The sequence below is a fragment of the Wyeomyia smithii genome, chromosome 2 (assembly GCF_029784165.1).
Source record: "Wyeomyia smithii strain HCP4-BCI-WySm-NY-G18 chromosome 2, ASM2978416v1, whole genome shotgun sequence".
In the NCBI taxonomy this organism is placed as follows: domain Eukaryota; kingdom Metazoa; phylum Arthropoda; class Insecta; order Diptera; family Culicidae; genus Wyeomyia; species Wyeomyia smithii.
In genome coordinates, this window is record NC_073695.1 from 100832700 (window position 1) to 100849433 (window position 16734).

The following is a 16734-nucleotide window of genomic DNA, read 5'->3' on the forward strand; positions in this document are numbered from 1 at the left end:
ATATTTTCACAATAATTTTGAATTGCATATTACGAATTGGTAAATATGTCCGCCATTTTGTATGTTCCTTTTGTCGATATTTTTTGTTATTAACTCGAAAGTTACGTTTGAATAAATACAAAAGATTGTTTCTTTGTGTCGCTTGAAAACATTAAAAAAATTAAAAGAAAACCCCTTTCCAAAAGGACACTGTTGAAAAATAGTTTTTTAAGATGAGTTCGCGAAAAAATGAGCAGTCACGGTATACCGGAACAACTTGATATCCTCTCATGTATCTTCTTGGTGACTATTCTCATTCAATCGCTCAGTATCCTTTTGGATGACTTGAGCAAATCGTAGCCAATACGAGTCAAACACGAAGGTAATCATATTACGTTTTAATAACTATTCATCGCCCACAAGCCACTCGTAATAGTAATCATAGGCGTTGTTTCCATTGCTGAGTGAATACACTATTGCAACGCGTTGATGTGATTCGGCAATAATGAATGAATACGAATACAACGAAGTGATATTCGGCAGTCCTGCTCGCGAACAATTATTTTTTCTTGTTAGCTGGACCTGGAGACGTCGTAGCATTGCTGTCTGCTGTTAGTGAAACGTTGGATGTTGCTGAGTGTAACCCATTCTTCAAGAAGCTGGTGAACCAGGCTTACAACTTTGCTCTTTGAGCTGCTTAGACTAGACAATGAGCTCTAATCCTTAAATTGAATCAAAGTTCAGGTCAATGGCGCTGAGACTGTAGCTGGGGAAAATAGTTATGGTTGAAGTGATGGGCTGTTGAAAGCTACCTGTAGCAGAACAAATTTGCTGCAGTGAAAAACCAAAGAAGGTAATTGCCGCAGTCCAGCAAACAACTTTATTACGTAGTGTAGAAACAGTATTTTTTAAGACTTGAAAAATGTATAAGAATAGTAAATTCAACTCTTTTTTTAACTCAAAGTATATTTATTATTATTTTTATATGGTTAAATATGGTTTACATAATAATTGTTTAGCCTTTTAAGGCTCTGCATCTTTGTTTTGAGGTTTGCTTGTTACTTGATTCTATAGATTTACATTATTTGTGTAGAATTTTACAGTTCATTCTTTATGGGACTTGTTTTTAATTGAAAAATAAATTTTTATAGCCAACTTAACTACGAATAACTAACTTAAAATAACTTAAAACTAAGGTACCAGCTCACGAATGATCTGGTGAGGTGACCTGGCGCAGGACTCTCTGAACCTAGTCAACGATGTTGTTCTCCGTTCCTCCAGCACCTGAAGATCAGCCAGGCGAAGGATATCAGAGTTTCGTGTCCTCGGAGGGGAGTTTAGGATCATACGTAATATTTTATTCTGAACAAGCTGAAGTTTAAGATGGTGGGTTTTAGCGTAGCCCTCCCAGACAGACAAAGCGTACTCTATGACCGGTAAAAACATTTGCTTGTGAACGGCAAGCTTGTTGGTGAGGGAAAGAGTGGATTTCCTATTAATAAGAGGATTTGGTCAGTATGTTGCACTTGGTAACAGTTTGCTCTACGTGTGAACGAAATAGAAGCTTTTGGTCCCGAGAGAGGCCAAGATAGACAACCTCACTCGACCATTCGATGGGAGTGTTATTGAGATGGATTCTTACATTGGCAGGTGGAACAAGTCTAGTTGATTCTGAATGCGGGAATATAATAGCCTGGGTCTTAGCTGCATTGATGCAGATCTTCCAGCTGTTGAAATAGTCGGACAGAACATTCAGGCCCTCCTGTAGTCTACGCGTCAAGGCTCTAACCACTCGACCTTTGTAGATAATGGCAGTGTCGTCTGCAAACATAGACGGATTGCCACCACCCGGAAGGGGAGGAGCACCTGAGGTAAATATGTTGAACTGGATGGGACCAAGAAGGCTACCCTGTGGAACCCCAGCATGTACGTTAAACGTATCAGAGGGAATGTTGTTGAGGAAGACCTGGAATGATCTGTTCGACAGATATTTTTTCATGATCTTCACGAAGAAGATCGGGAAGTTGAATCGCTGCAGCTTGAACACCAGGCCATCATGCCAGACATTATCGAACGCCTTTTCGATGTCCAACAATGCCATGGCAGATGTTTCACTAACGGACTTGTTCTGCCTTAGTATCTGAGTAACTCTAGTGAGTTGGTGAACGGTGGAGTGACCCTGCGTAAACACGAACTGTTCTGGGAGGAAAATGTTATTCTGGCTTACGATGTCCAGTAGCGACTAAGAATCAACTTTTCGAACAACTTCGAGATGCACGATTATAGGCTTAGCGTTGGCACTGTCCTTACCGGGTTTGTGGATGGGGATCACTTTAGATAGCTTCCAGCGAGACGGAAAATAGCTGAGCTCTAGACACTTATTAAAGATCGCTGCCAGGTGTTCAAAAAATTCTCGACTCAAGTTTTTCAACTCAAGATTGAGGAGCTCATCGACACCGGCGGCCTTCATGTGCTTGGTGCGCTTGATATCAGCTAACACCTCATCAGCAGATATTTAAGATTCATCGGGAATGATTGATGGAAGATCGACGACTCTAGTTATTACTTCCTGGACGGCTTGCTCGTGCGGGCTAAGGTGAGGCTCGTGCGGTGAGAGTTGACAAAATGCTGACCAAGTGCATTGGCTTTTTCAGATGCTGTTAAATGGAAATGACCGGGGGTTGGTGTTGGGGGTGATAGAATGGGAATAGGTCTCGGTTTGGTTTTCAAAATTTTGGTTAGTCTCCAGAACGGCTTTCCACGGACTGGGAGGGAGCGAAGATGTTGAGAAAAATGTTTGTTTCTTAAATCCACAAACCTGGCTTTGATGATTTTGTTAGGACGATTGATATTGGTCTTCAGGTGAAGCAGGTCAGAGCGCTGGTACTGTCGTCTTATAGTGTTACGGAATTGGATATATCGTTTGGCTGTGTTGTCTAGGTTCAGAGAGTTACTCACCAGACTAGAAGCCGGCGCATGTAGATCCCGGGCCAGGGATAATGTCTCATCGATGGACTGAAGACAAGGGTCGATGTTTTCTGAGGACTCGAGCTGGACGCTGTAGTCAATTGCGTTGTCCACACATCGCTGGAACCGCGCCCAATCGACTCGATGGTAGTTACGCCGAGAGACTTGGAATCGGTTAGCAGAGGATCCAACCTAGACTTCCACTGGGAAGTGGTCCGAGCTGAGTTCTTGGTGAATAACCGGGTCGGTGGAGCCCATATTGGAGATGAATAGGTCGATGGTTGCGTGTACTCCGGATCTGCTCAACCGGGTGGGAGTCGAGCGGCCGGACCTAGAATGTTGTGGTGGCCTGATTGTAGGTCGTTGAAGAGGATCAGGCCGTTTTGGTTGCGACGACTGTTGTCCCAGGTTTGGTGTTTTGCGTTGAGGTCACCCGCAATGATGAACTACCCCTGCCTCCAAGTCAGTTTGATGATGTCCCTTCTTAGGTTCGTTGCCGACCCGTCCCTTACGTTGACTTGTTTGGGACAGTAGGCTGCGATTATGGTAATGGGACCGACTCCAGTGGTTACTTCCAATCCCACGGCCTCGATGACCTTGAGTTGAAAACTCGGTAGCAGATGACAGCTTATCTCACGCCGAAGAGCAATAGCCACACCCAAGGATGGAAAAAATCGTATCGCATAACAATCATTTGGGTATCATTTCTGAACTTGCTATTCATAAGCTTTCAATCCCAGCAAACCATCGCTATTAAAAGTTACACATTCTCACGCATGCAAGAGACAACTTATAGCAAAGAAATATATGGTAGCTCTCTTTGATGATTTTGTTTCAGTATTGCCTGCTTTAGGTGGAGCGAGCAACATATAGCGAGTGTTTCACGAAAGAATCGTAAACGATTGCAATCGAGCGATCGCAGCGATTCTTTCAAATGTTGGTTGCTTGCAGGCGTAATTCGGCTACTCCACATCGTGCTTTCACCGTGATACACCGCGATGATTCTTAGTGATTTCAAATATCACATGCTAATGCACCATACTACCATTTCCGTAAGCATTGATGATACCTAGTTGCTCCGGTAAGCAAACAGTTGAACGCAATCTAACGTTATTTGGATTCATAATGTTTTATCACTGGCGATAATATCTCAAAGCTTCTCGCGATACCGATGAATGCAAGTGAACTTGGATACAATAAATACTATCGTGTTTGAATCATTAAGTCTCCTTCTATGGTATTCGGAACTTTTAGAAGCGAAAAACAATCAGCAGCGTTTCTATGGAAAACTTGTACGCGAGTGGAAACAATTGAACGATACCTGATGAATCAAAGAACACATTTGCATGAAATATTGCTAGTGAGTGAAAATTTCCATGCTTGGCCACACCTCCTCTAGAAGAATATGTTCGATTCAGCCGTACAAGTCGGAAATCGGGAAGGAAGATGTTCACCTCAGGATTGAGATGCGTCTCCGTGATGATAGCAATATCTATTTTGTGTACGTTGAGGAAGTCAACAAGCTCGTAGTTCTTGTTCCTGATGGAGTAAGTGTTCCAGTTAGCAATCTTGATGATTTCACGGTCCATACTTGGAAGCGATCATCACCGCAGATTGCAGTTGTTCAGCTCTACTTTTGCAAGTGCGAAAAGTGTTGATGCATTCCACGACCAGTGAAACGTATTGCTCCATGGTGAGCATGGGTTCGTTGTCAGTTGTGCTATTCGCAGCTTGGGAGAAAGTCATTGCGGACGAGTTCCCTTTGAGACCTAGTGGGGGCGAACGGCTACCGGATCTCGTTGCTTCAGCATACGTAGAGGCAGCTGTGACTGGTTTGGGGGCACCTTTCGGCGACCTGGTTGATTGTTGGTGGAGGCCCGCTTACGAATCTCGATGAACTCTGCACGTTTCGGGCAAGTTCTACTGGTTGCTTTGTGGGCAGCCCCACAGTTGACGCACACCGGATCGGCGGTCTCCATCAGCTGGCAGGCATCAGAGGCGTGCGTTTGGCCACACTTGATGCAACGGAACGCCAAATGGCAATTTTTAGTACCGTGTCCAAACAGCAGGCAGTTAGAGCATTGGGTGACGTCACGATGCACTGGTTTGTAGCGCTCCCAGGCTACGATGATGGAATAGTTAATTCAACCCAACGATGGATACTTATACTCTTTCGAAGTTGTATTCAAAAAGTCAATTTACTTTATCAACATCTAATTTACACTACACAAATTTTAGCTGCTTTGCTGCTATGCTAAGTGGCAAAAATAATTTCTTTTAATTTCTTCATTTGCATCTCTTAGAGTTTTGTTCAGCACGGCTGTAATTGCTCTCCGAATTCGCAATGTAAATAGTGGGTGCTTTTATAAAGTGCATATGTTAACGAAGGCGAAAGCTAGATTTTTTAATATTTCGCTTGTTTCGTTATCCGTGAATTGTTCGAACTAGTGAACATCATTTTCACACTTCTTCAGTAACTGATCAACTGCAGCCCTCTCGAGAAGAGAATTCGCAGAATGTATCCCCATATAGTGCGGTAAGACGTAGTCCTACGTCAAAATTTTTTTAAATTGGTTCATAGTGCTCACTTTATGATTGCACTGCTTGGTCAGCATGTACGATTATACATAAGAATAACATAAAAAAAAAGATAATAACAAAAGTCCAAGGGATTGAGGTCCGTTTAGCTGGGAACCTCACGAAAAAATCAGTCAAATTTTTCCGACACCACGCTTGGACGATATTCGCAATGTGGACCGGTGTACCGCTCTATTGAAGAACATTTAGGATCCATCCTGTTGGAGGGCATAACCATTTCCAGAACATCGATGAAAGGTTGTATTCGAACTTGTTGAGCACCCTGTATGTTCAAAATTTTACATTGTTATTTCAAACTTATACTTTACTTTGAAGTATGCTGCAAGTGAGAATCGAAAAATCGTGACATTTAGTTTAGTTTTATTTTTTTTAAATTTTGGACGTTTTTGTCATTTTTGCTATTCGTAACATTTGTGACATCTTCACACTCTTTTTTTTAAACATTCATAATCTTCTTTTTTTGATGAATATCAAAAGAAATATCCTTATTTTATTTTTGACACTCTTAGCAAACTTTTTTCGCATTTTCGACAGTTGTGATATTTCCGGTATTTTTTTATTTTATATTTATACTTACTTGATATTTTTGACCGTCTTTTTATATATGGTTACGAACGGAAAGCATTTCACAGTAAATGAACGAGTCACTACCATCGTCACACACCATTTGCTTTAAATGCCTATAAAATAGCGAAATATTTGTTACGCTACGATTCAATCCATAATTACCTAGCTCATCTCATAAATTCAGTCGTGTTTAATTTATGAATAATATCCAACAATTTTATCCGCCACGGTGTTAACGAAGTGAAGCGAAGAATATCAATAATCCCGTGCTATATGCTCAAGAAAGAATTTCCATTTGCTTCGGTCTAGGCAAATGTAGCTTGCTGAGAAAATGATCCTATTACCACTTTCCAATATTTGTCAAGCACCCACTGTGAAGACAAACGATGGAGACCCATCATACGATATCCGTGGTGAGCAAGAGAGCAGCGTGTAGGAGATAGTAGGCTGCATTCGACCCTTGTTAGTCGATGTCATTCAATAATTCATTTTTCATTTCTAAATATTTTTTCGAGAACAAAAGAAATTTGTATGACATAATCCTAAGAAATAATTGCTTGACTTGTTCGACTTGTTCAAACTAGAAATACACAGAGCGATGAGCGGTGAAATAAGCCATGAATTTGGCAACGGGTCTCATGTTTCAGAGATGCTAGATGTCTTTACAAAGTGCAATGTTGACTATGGTTGACTCTTATAATCGGAGGAGTCGATAAAAGTCTAAATAAATAATAAAGCGCATCGCAAAAACAGTGGAGGCGTTAAATTTTATGTTTTGTATATTTTTTTACACAACCATTATTTTGTTAACCATCAAAAGGTAAATTAACCTCCGGTTTATAAGTAATGGAATAATGCATTTTTTGAGCATTCGTAATTCATTATTAAGCAATAGAAAATAAAAAAACGTTTTAGATTGAACACTTGCCTAATTGTACCTGAGTCCAATACCCGTCAATATGGTGTTACCCTTCCTGTTTGTTCGGCTAAGGTTTTGACCGTTCGTTTGGCCCGCAACATTCTCTCCGCTTATCTCTCCCACTAAGTATTGTTTGTTGCTACCACCGGTAGCAAAAATGGTTTAGTGCTGACGTCTTTTTTTAACTGAATTGGAAAGCCCACAAATCAAACAATAGGGAAACGTTTCGGCGTAGGCAGGACGACATATTTGCACATTCGCTTCCTGGGAAATGTTATGGCCCCCGCTTTACAAGAAAAAACTCATATAAGACAGATGTGGGATGCCAAATAAACTTTTGAAAAGTGAATTTCAATACATCATTTTTCATCTATTGAATTGTCAGGATCACTAGGGTAGGGTATTCTAAAGAATCGAGCGGTGTTTTTTCGCTTTAAGTTTTAGACATAGTTTGCTTTCTTTGGTAGAAGAGAATCAAACGTTCGCAGCTGAGACAGATTGAAAAAAGTTATTACGCAATGTTTATGTTCTGTTTTATTTGTTTTTTCCGCAGGACATGGGCTGTTTAGGTAGTAAGGATCGCCTCTCCAAAGAGGACATGGACTTCCTCAAATCACATACTCGATACGACGAGTCCACAATCAAGGAGTGGTATAAAGGGTTCAAGGTAAGTGAGTTGAAATAATTAAGTGGTTTTCAATTTTTGATTTCCAGAAGGTAGTTTTGTTTTGAAATGAACGTCGCTAGCGCGATTTCAACAATACAATAAACTCTCTAATGTATGGTGAGATCCGATTTCATGCTTTGTTTGGGTGGCAAGTCGAGCTAAAAGTTCCTACTTTTGATGCGAACTAGCTCAGCTAACGTGCGGCTGGTGAATTTAACGAGCGGTGTGTTTTGTGAGTGGTGATGACTCGGGGCGATTTTGCTCGGGAAACTTTCTGAACATCATCCGTACCTTTGCACACTTGAAGCCCCAGTACGAGCCGGCTTACATAAATCCTTAATTGCTGAGTGGTAAATCAAAAACTTTGGCTACTGTTGGGATTAGAACTATGCCGGAAAATCGTGCTAGGAAATGCAAACACATTCGGTAAAATGAAGCCATTCCGCTACAGAGGGAGCATTTTACTTACGCGTAATTCTGTCATCATGATTATGTTTGCTTCAACGATTGCAAACAAAATACATCCACTTTTTCGCAGATTTTTTGTTCTGGATTGCCTAGTCACCATAATTGCTATTTAGCATTTCTCTGTCAACAAAATCGATAAAGACTTCTTGCTCCACATTTATGAACATACACCGTGGAAAAAGGGGTCATGTATTTTTATTCTATTGAGGCATATTAAAACGCTTAAAAAATGTAATTATTTCGATTATTCATCTCAAATTCAAATAGATATTTTTTTTTATTTTTGTTCAATATTTTTAATAAGTATACATAAGATTTTCAGTAAAACATTTGGCGTGGTCAATCATAGATGGTAACTTTGTAACTTTATCAGAGATCTGTTGCTGGAATTGTTAAAGTGAAACGGTGTTGAAGCCACAAATAGCCGACCTCGAGCCACTCCTTCAAATTTTCAAAAGCACAAGACTTGGAAATAGTTTATGCTTTCCCTGTGGAAACGCTATTTAATGTTTGCTTCACCGCAGCAAACCTAGCGTTTTCACAGGTGACGCATTATTTATTACCGAGTACTTTTTAAACAGGTGGTTCGAAGTCGGCCACTTCAATACCATTTCACCTTAAGGTTGGTTTGCTTTCATAATTAAGGCTTATTATTTCTAAGGATTCAAATCATATTGTCAAAAATAGGGAAATAATTTACATAAAGTATTGCTGATCTAAATATATGTTTGTAATTCGAAAGTTATTCCTTTGAACAAACTTCGCATTTACATTTTGTGGTAATCAGATTTCTAGTAGCCCTTAATGGATTTTAAGGGAAAATTTTATCGTATGAAAACTATTCTCCTGCGAACATGATTAACTCAATCTGAAAGTTATTCTTGCGTCATTAAAGAAAACCATCTTTGCCCCATTGAGTACCGCTCGTAGAACAAGAAATCACACAGCACAACCATTAGGTTTCGTAAAACACGAAACAAGAACACTAATTCACCTGTTGACTTACTTTACAAACTGTTGCGAGACGTGCAATCGCTATGGTTCGATTTGGCGCCAGATTGGGTGCGGTTTTTTGTTAGTCTGATGCTCTCAAGGTGTCAGCTTTCGACAATTTAACCGATAGGTCGGGCTTTCGTCACCGCCAGAGGCCACAACGTTGCTATCGTTGCCTATGTTTACCCTTTTGGTTCAGTTCGAAGGGCGCCGTTTCTTTTCGTCAGTTATAGACTACTTTTCATTTTATGAAGCAATGCCATAATCCGATTAGACGGTAAATGTATCTGCTCGGTATCTGAATCTTTCCATCACAGAAGTTTGGTTTCTTGCACAGACAAGGGTATTTAAGCAGAAAATTGATACTGATCAAACAATGAAGTTTTAAGCAAAACTTCGGCTGACGTTTGTTTGACAGCGTCTTGCTTCAGTTGTGCTTTATTGGTGGTTCTATAAAATCAACAATGTTTTATATTTCCCCGTTTTATAGCCTTATGTGCGTGCCAACAACCGAAAGCGTTGCAATAAGAACTCACTTTATTGACTGATCCATAAAGTTGCGTCATATCGTTTTCAGTCGGAAGTCCAATCTCGCAAAAGCCTTTCTATTGTTTGCGTTATCTTAAGTTCTACCATATCGGAAGCAGTCTCAGCATAAAACAACTATAAAAACAACAACAAATAACTAGCACGGACGGAGCTTATCGTGTCCGCTTGAATAGACGTCTTTTGAGGTGTAATTACCATTAGCAGAAAGATTCACCATTTCACCAGCTGTCGCTCTCAATAACTGTGGCAAAATGCGCCATGCAAAGAAACCACAAAGCAAGGTGTGCTATTTTCCAAAGTTTTGTTTTCTATTCATTCATTAGAAACATGGAATATCACGTATTTCGATTCGTTCTTTTCTCTTATTTGGATCACGTTTTAGAAATGTATTTATTCTATTGTTTGCATGTATCTTGAGACGAATGGCATAATCTGTTTCATTCCGAGGCTAAAAATAACGTCATGATTTAGTTTTAAATTTTACTAATGAATCCTTAAACATAACTTTGTTTCCTTGTTCAACCTGTGACATACATTAACCTTGACATGTTCGGTTGTCTTATATTGTTCTCAGTAACTTTTAGTAATTGCACGAAGAATGGTGAATGTGGTCGTACAGTCTGTATGTTCTCAAATGGACTACCGAAGCACTTCATTCAGTTTGTTGTGAATCCTTTAATGAGTCAGGGTTTCACTCTTAATTGCATTTCACGACACAGCTCCTGGTATCATATCCTATGCTACCGTGAATGTGAAGCAGTTTACTGGCACTTTCTCAGTACCGCATCCATGATTAAACGCTTCAATGCATAATCATTTCTCAGCCCATCTAGGAGCACAACGCTGCCATCAGCTTCACCGATTTGTGCTCATTTGCTGCTAACTACGTTTGCAAAACCATCCGCAAAGACGTACGGCATCTTGTGCACACGTTCTTCAGACCTCCGATCGGGTACAAACCAGAACGCAAAAGGAAGAGATAATGCGAAATCACACCGCCAAAAGGCAAAGGCCCCATCTACGCAGCGACGCTCGTTATTAATTTCTGGAATTGAGCTATTTGCTGATCCATGAATAATACCACGTGTGGCAGTTCATAATTGAACTAAATAAATTAAATTACAGTCGAAGTCTTCACCGAGCATCCATCGAGTATTGCGTAGAAGATTTCCAAAGCTACGAGGGTTGTCCTAGAAGTTTGACAGTCGGAACGTCAAACATATAGGAAAATATATATTTCTTTCTCAACTCTATTTAGCTCAATATCTACACTTTTCCTATTGGCTTCCGATAGAATAAAAATAACATTAGCTACTGACTTCACCAGTGGCAATTTTTCAACTTTTTCGTGTATGGGAAAATACAATAATTGTAGGGGTAAATTTTCTGGAAAGAAGACGTCAAGAAACAGTCTTGTGAATCTCCGGTTCCCGATGATGCAATCTGATGATGTTGTGTTGATGAAACAGGCAGCCGTTTTTTTTTATTTTATCATGAAGGCTCCAGAAATTATGTGAGAAATTCAACAGTGATTTTTGCTACACAACGTTAATCACTGATATTTATCCAACGCACATCCCAGAAAACTGAAGCTATGGCTTAGCCGTGGAATAGAACTGACTTCGCCTTCTTCGAAGACAGTAACGCTCAATAAACAAATTCGGTTCTGCTGCTGTAAAGATCGCTAAATATTCGTTGGAAAAATAGTAACGAAGTTGTTTTTCATTAAAATTGAAACATTTGCAACATGGCAAAAAAGTTTTCCAATTCAAATTCCCCGATTTTCCCTGATATTCCCTGAAACATAACATCAATTTTCCTGATATTTTTAAGCATTCGGCACAAAAAAGTGCAACGTAGATGAACGCAACTCTGAAAGCCCGGTGAATAAAGAATTTCATCTATCTATCTATCTATCTATTCATATCTATCTATCTATCTATCGTCTTCTATTTATATAAAAGAGAAGTTTTGTATGTATGTATGTATGTATGTATGTTCCAGCATAACTCTCGAAGGCCTGAACCGATTTCAACCAAACTTGGCATACGTGTTCTTTGTACAAAGGAAGTGGTCATAGAAAAATTGGATAGGGGGAGGGGTCACCCTTAAAGAAGGAGGGGGTCAAAAGTAATCAATTTTCATACATAATGGAAACCTTTCATTGAAATTTGATGATTTTCGGGTTCTTGGTCATGTTTGGAGGCCGGAAGTTGATGTCCAGAGACCGAAACATGATGCTCGATGCCATTTTCAATCCAAGATGGCGACTTCTGGTTTCTGGGAAGCTATTTAAAACTGTGGAAAAGGCTCATAAACCCCCCAATTTTGGTATTTTCGGAGCAAAAATGACTCTTAAGAACCGGTTATCGGTGTCTGACGATTCTTCGAAATTTGGGTTGCCGACTTCCGGTTTCTGGAAATCTGCGAAAATTATTAATTGAATTATATGCTTGGCAATATGGATATTTTCGGAATCGGAATGACGTCGTCAAATTTTGGCCTTTTATAAAACGTAGTGACGTCTGTTTGCAGCCGAAAATCGGCTTTCGTGCAAATGTTTCTAGAAAAGTGTTTCAAAACATCTAACCTGCTTTGATCCGTTTTTGGAGCGATTTCTTGACATATTTCTTGCATAATTTGATAACGGATCGTCCAATCTAGCGTTTTTGATAAAAAATATGTTTGGAAAATTTGCTGAAGCTCAACTATTTCCGAATAAAAATTTTGGTTAAGAGCATCAATCAAATAAGATAAGTGCTCCTAAAATCCAGCTATTTATTTAAAAAAAAGTTTTGTATGTATGTATGTATGTTCCAGCATAGCTCTTGAATGACTGTACCGATTTTAACCAAACTTTGCATACGTGTTCTTTGTACAGAGGAAGTGGTCATAGTAATATTGGGAAGAGGAAGGAGCAACTCCCAAAGGAATAGGGGGTCTCAATTGATCAGAAAATCAGGTTTTTCCTGCATTATGGGAACTTGCAGAATAAATACGATCGTTTTTAGGCCTTTGGTCATATCTGGAGACCGGAAATTGAAGAGAATTCCAGAGACAGAGACGGAACATGATGTCGAAAAGAAAAAAGAGGCAGCTATCAAAGAGAGAGGAGGTCTTAATTTATAAGAAAGTCAGGCCTTTAATTGCCTTATGGAAACTTTTTGAAAAGGTACGATAATTTTCATGCCCTCGGTCGGTCATGGCCAGAAGTTGATGTCTAGGGACCGGAATATGATTGTCGATGTTTTTCTAAAACAAAGATGGCGACTTTTGATTTCTGGGAAGCTGTATACAACTGTAAAAAACGTTTACAAACCTCCAAATATTGTTTTTTCGGAACCAGGATGACCTTTAGAAACCAGAAATAAAAGTTAAACAACATTTTTTAAATTCAATATGGCGACTTCCGGTTTCAGAATTTTACGAAAAACGAAAAAATGCTCTGCAATATGTATATTTTCGATATCAAGATGACGTCCAGAATCCAAATATTTATGTCCGGCGCAAATTTTAAATCGTACATGGCGGATTACATTTTCTGGAAAGGTTACTAGAATACAGATGAAGGCTTGGACATAATATTGAAACGTTGTTTTGAAATCAATTCCGCGATTTCTGCTTCTATCAAGCTGTGTAAAACTGAGTAAAATGGTTAAATAATGTCAATATTTCTAGAAAGAGAACTATGTTCAGAAAATTACAACAGGCGTCCAACGCTATTTTCAAATTCAAGAAGAAAACTATTCAAATACTCCCTGATATTAGGTCCTAAGGTCAGAGCTGACTCCCCAAAACCGAAAATTGGTGTCCGAACTTTTGGTATAGTGTGGGTTGTTTGTCTGCATTGGAACTTATTCAAAACATGAGGAAAATGTGGAGATAGTCCCCGTATCTCCAAATTGTTAATTAATTCATGAATACTGATGCTCAACTAGAAGGATGATATTGATATTGTTTACACAAAAAAAGTAAAACGAGAAGACATAGCAAGCAATAATTTTAACTATCAGAGGTGAGCTTAGGCTATTGAATATGTTATTTCAGTGTAATTTGAGTTTATTGTAAGTTAATCGATACTGTCGAAGATGCTGATGAGGCAATCAATTTTCCAACGGAATTGTTGAACTCACTCGACCCAGCTGGAATGCCACCGCATCGATTGTTAATCAACGAAAAAGGTGGTATATAAGCAAGTTTATGACTAAAATAGAAATATTATTTGAAATAATGGGTTGGAGAAAATATATGGAAATATGGAAAATTAAAGAAAAAGCAGAAATTTTTACACGAGCAAGGCCGGGTACATTCAGCTAGTTGGATATAAGCCCGAACCGTAGAGGTCGCGAATTAGTCTTTTATGCTACAAAAATAAGTTTTTGCGCTTTAGAGTCTTTTGAAAAAGAATCGCGTTCCGATTAAAAATTTTACTCTGAATGTTATGCAGTTTTCTCTGATATTCTCTGATTCCTCGAACAATGAATGTTTTGCGGTACAGATTACAGATTTTTGTTGAAAAGTAAAGATAAGTACAGATTTTTTAAATTGTTAGAAAAGATTAGACAAAAGTTTGCAACAGACTCTGCAACGATACAATTGATGCTATCTTGCAGTCCACAAACTTAGAATTTACTGCCGAATCTCGGTGATTCATTACGAACAGCACCACTTGGTTAAAATAAATAGCAGCTGTCACATTTTTTCGTGAATCTCGGCTCAACCTATCGAAAATTTTGGCACGAAATATCCGAAATCTTGGTAACGTTACTGAATCATGATTTTCAGTTTTTTTTTGCAGAATTCTCAGTAGAATGAGATTTAACCATGATGTCTCGGAAATATGCATTACCTAGCTCGGGAATCATTCTAGTAGCTAGTAGTTTAAAACTCATATTAACAGAGCCATTGCAGTCACATTTTTCATGAAATAATGAATTAGCATTGAAGTTGTTTTTTCAAAAATTTACAAAACGAGAAACAATGGCACAGATTTTTTTCGAAAATAGTACAGATAAAAAAAATTGATATTTGAAGCTCCCAAGTTTAGATGAAAATGTGGTAACACTGGACAGAATATTCTCATTTCAACTTGATTTTGATTTGCTTTTTATTAGAGAGCCTTTAACCTGAGGGGTAGGGTGTCCAAAAAAAATCGATGTTGAAAAAGTCAAGGTGCTCAGCCCTAAATTGCAAGATAATGTTATTTATAGCATTTTTGTAGAACATTTCGAATATCTAAAATATCGTTTTCAGGTTGCCCAAACGTGATTTATGAAAAAATGACTTTTTCAAGCTACAGAACCACCCTTTTGCACTTTTTTCAAATCTGTTCGATTCCTACATTTTTCAATATATTTTTTTTTTTTATTTTTGTTGGTTTGTTTGAATATTTTGCATGGTTTGGTTCAGCATCGCATCCAATTATTTGACTCACAGAGCCCATTGAACATCACAGAAAAGTGATTTTTTCTCATAATTTCCAGATAAGTGTTTTGAACACATATAAAAAAATTTTTGATCAAGAACTAAAATTTTTACTGCTAAGCGGGATTCAAGACGAATATTTACATGAAAAAAGATCCTTGATATCTTATCGGGGGGCTGAGATATTGGCGTTTTTACATTTGATGGAAAACTATGCATTTTGTCAAAATACCACTAAAGCTCAATATCTCCGTTGCAGTTTTTTATTTTGCCGTTTGTGCGTTTAATTTTCTGAATAGTGATTCAAATGCTGATTATAGCCATAAGGTATGTTCGGAGAAGTTTCAGGATATTTAAAAATGCATCTTTGAATGTAGAAAGATGGGTGATCAATCCACCAATGAGTGAGATAAAAAAATTTACTTTCTATTCAGAATAAGATATACGCAAGGAGTCTTCCACAAAGTTTTAGGTTATCTTAATACAAGAAACTTTACTGAAGACATCATGTTTCTACCTCTCATATTTCATATTAGAAGGCACTAAAAATCACAATTTCTATTCTAACTTTTTTCGCAGATTTTCCGAATTTTTGAACGTTCAACTAAGTTATCAGCCATCCAAAAACGCATTTGTTTTCTGTACATTGTTATTGTTCATCTCCCAAAATAAAACAGTTTTCAAACATATTTGTTAAAATGCATAGTTTTCCATCACATATAAAAATGCCAATATCTCAGCTCCCCGATAAGATATCAAGTATCTTTTTTCATGTAAATTTTTGTCGTAAATCCCGATATGCAATGAATTTTTCAGTTCTTGATCAGAATTTTTTTAATTGTGTTTTGAAGGGTTTTTTTCTAAAAATTATTAGAAAAAATAATTTTTCTGTGATGTTTAGGGGGCTCTGCGAGTCAAAAAACTAAATGCAATGCTAAACTGAACCATGCAATATATTCAAAAACAACCCCACAAAAATAAAAAAAATATATGGATAAACGTATGAATCGAACAGAATTAAAAAAAGTGCCAACGAGTGGGTTTGTAGCTTAAAAAAGTCATTTTTTTCATAAATCACGTTTGGGCAGACTGAAAACAGTGTTTTAGAAAGTCGAAATGTTCTACAAAAATGCTTTAAATAACATTATCTTTCAATTTAAGGCTGAGAACCTTGATTTTTTCAACATCGATTTTTTTGGGCGACCCTACTGAGGGGTCATTCAGCTCTAAACCGTTCCAACTAATATCAGCTCCAATGATCCTAGACTATTTTGATGTCTCGAAGGAAAAGCTTTTTCGAGAAGTTCGTGACAATCTTAGACAATTTAAAAATCGGCTGTTAAAATGTTATTAAAGCTTGAAGGAGAACATGCTGGCACCGGTAATAGTACTGCATCGAACCACGTATGAGTAGGTCACCGTTATTAGTACATACAGCAGAATTCGTTTTCCATTTGTGTGCTGCCGAGTGAAAAATACATTTCCGCCGCCGACACACAGTAGGGCGACTCCCTACAAATGCTGGCCTAGCAAAATATGTCTGTTATTAAGAAAAATATACGTGGGTTTTATATAATTTTTCGACGCTGATTCGAAGTTTGAC

General features: G+C 38.3%; 2 protein-coding genes across 8 annotated transcripts in view; both read left to right on the top strand.

Moving 5' to 3' along the window:
* The window catches only part of LOC129724685 (neurocalcin homolog), a 324802-nt gene that overhangs the window by 178619 nt on the left and 129449 nt on the right, over positions 1-16734 (top strand). The window lies entirely within an intron of this gene.
* Positions 1-16734, top strand: part of LOC129724684 (neuronal calcium sensor 2) — a 273798-nt gene that overhangs the window by 165761 nt on the left and 91303 nt on the right. For all 7 annotated transcript variants that reach the window (XM_055679786.1, XM_055679780.1, XM_055679781.1 and 4 more), the window contains one exon: positions 7584-7697. In XM_055679786.1, coding sequence (XP_055535761.1) covers positions 7587-7697 — 111 coding nt within the window. In that variant the 5' untranslated portion in view covers positions 7584-7586. The remainder of the gene's footprint in view (positions 1-7583; positions 7698-16734) is intronic.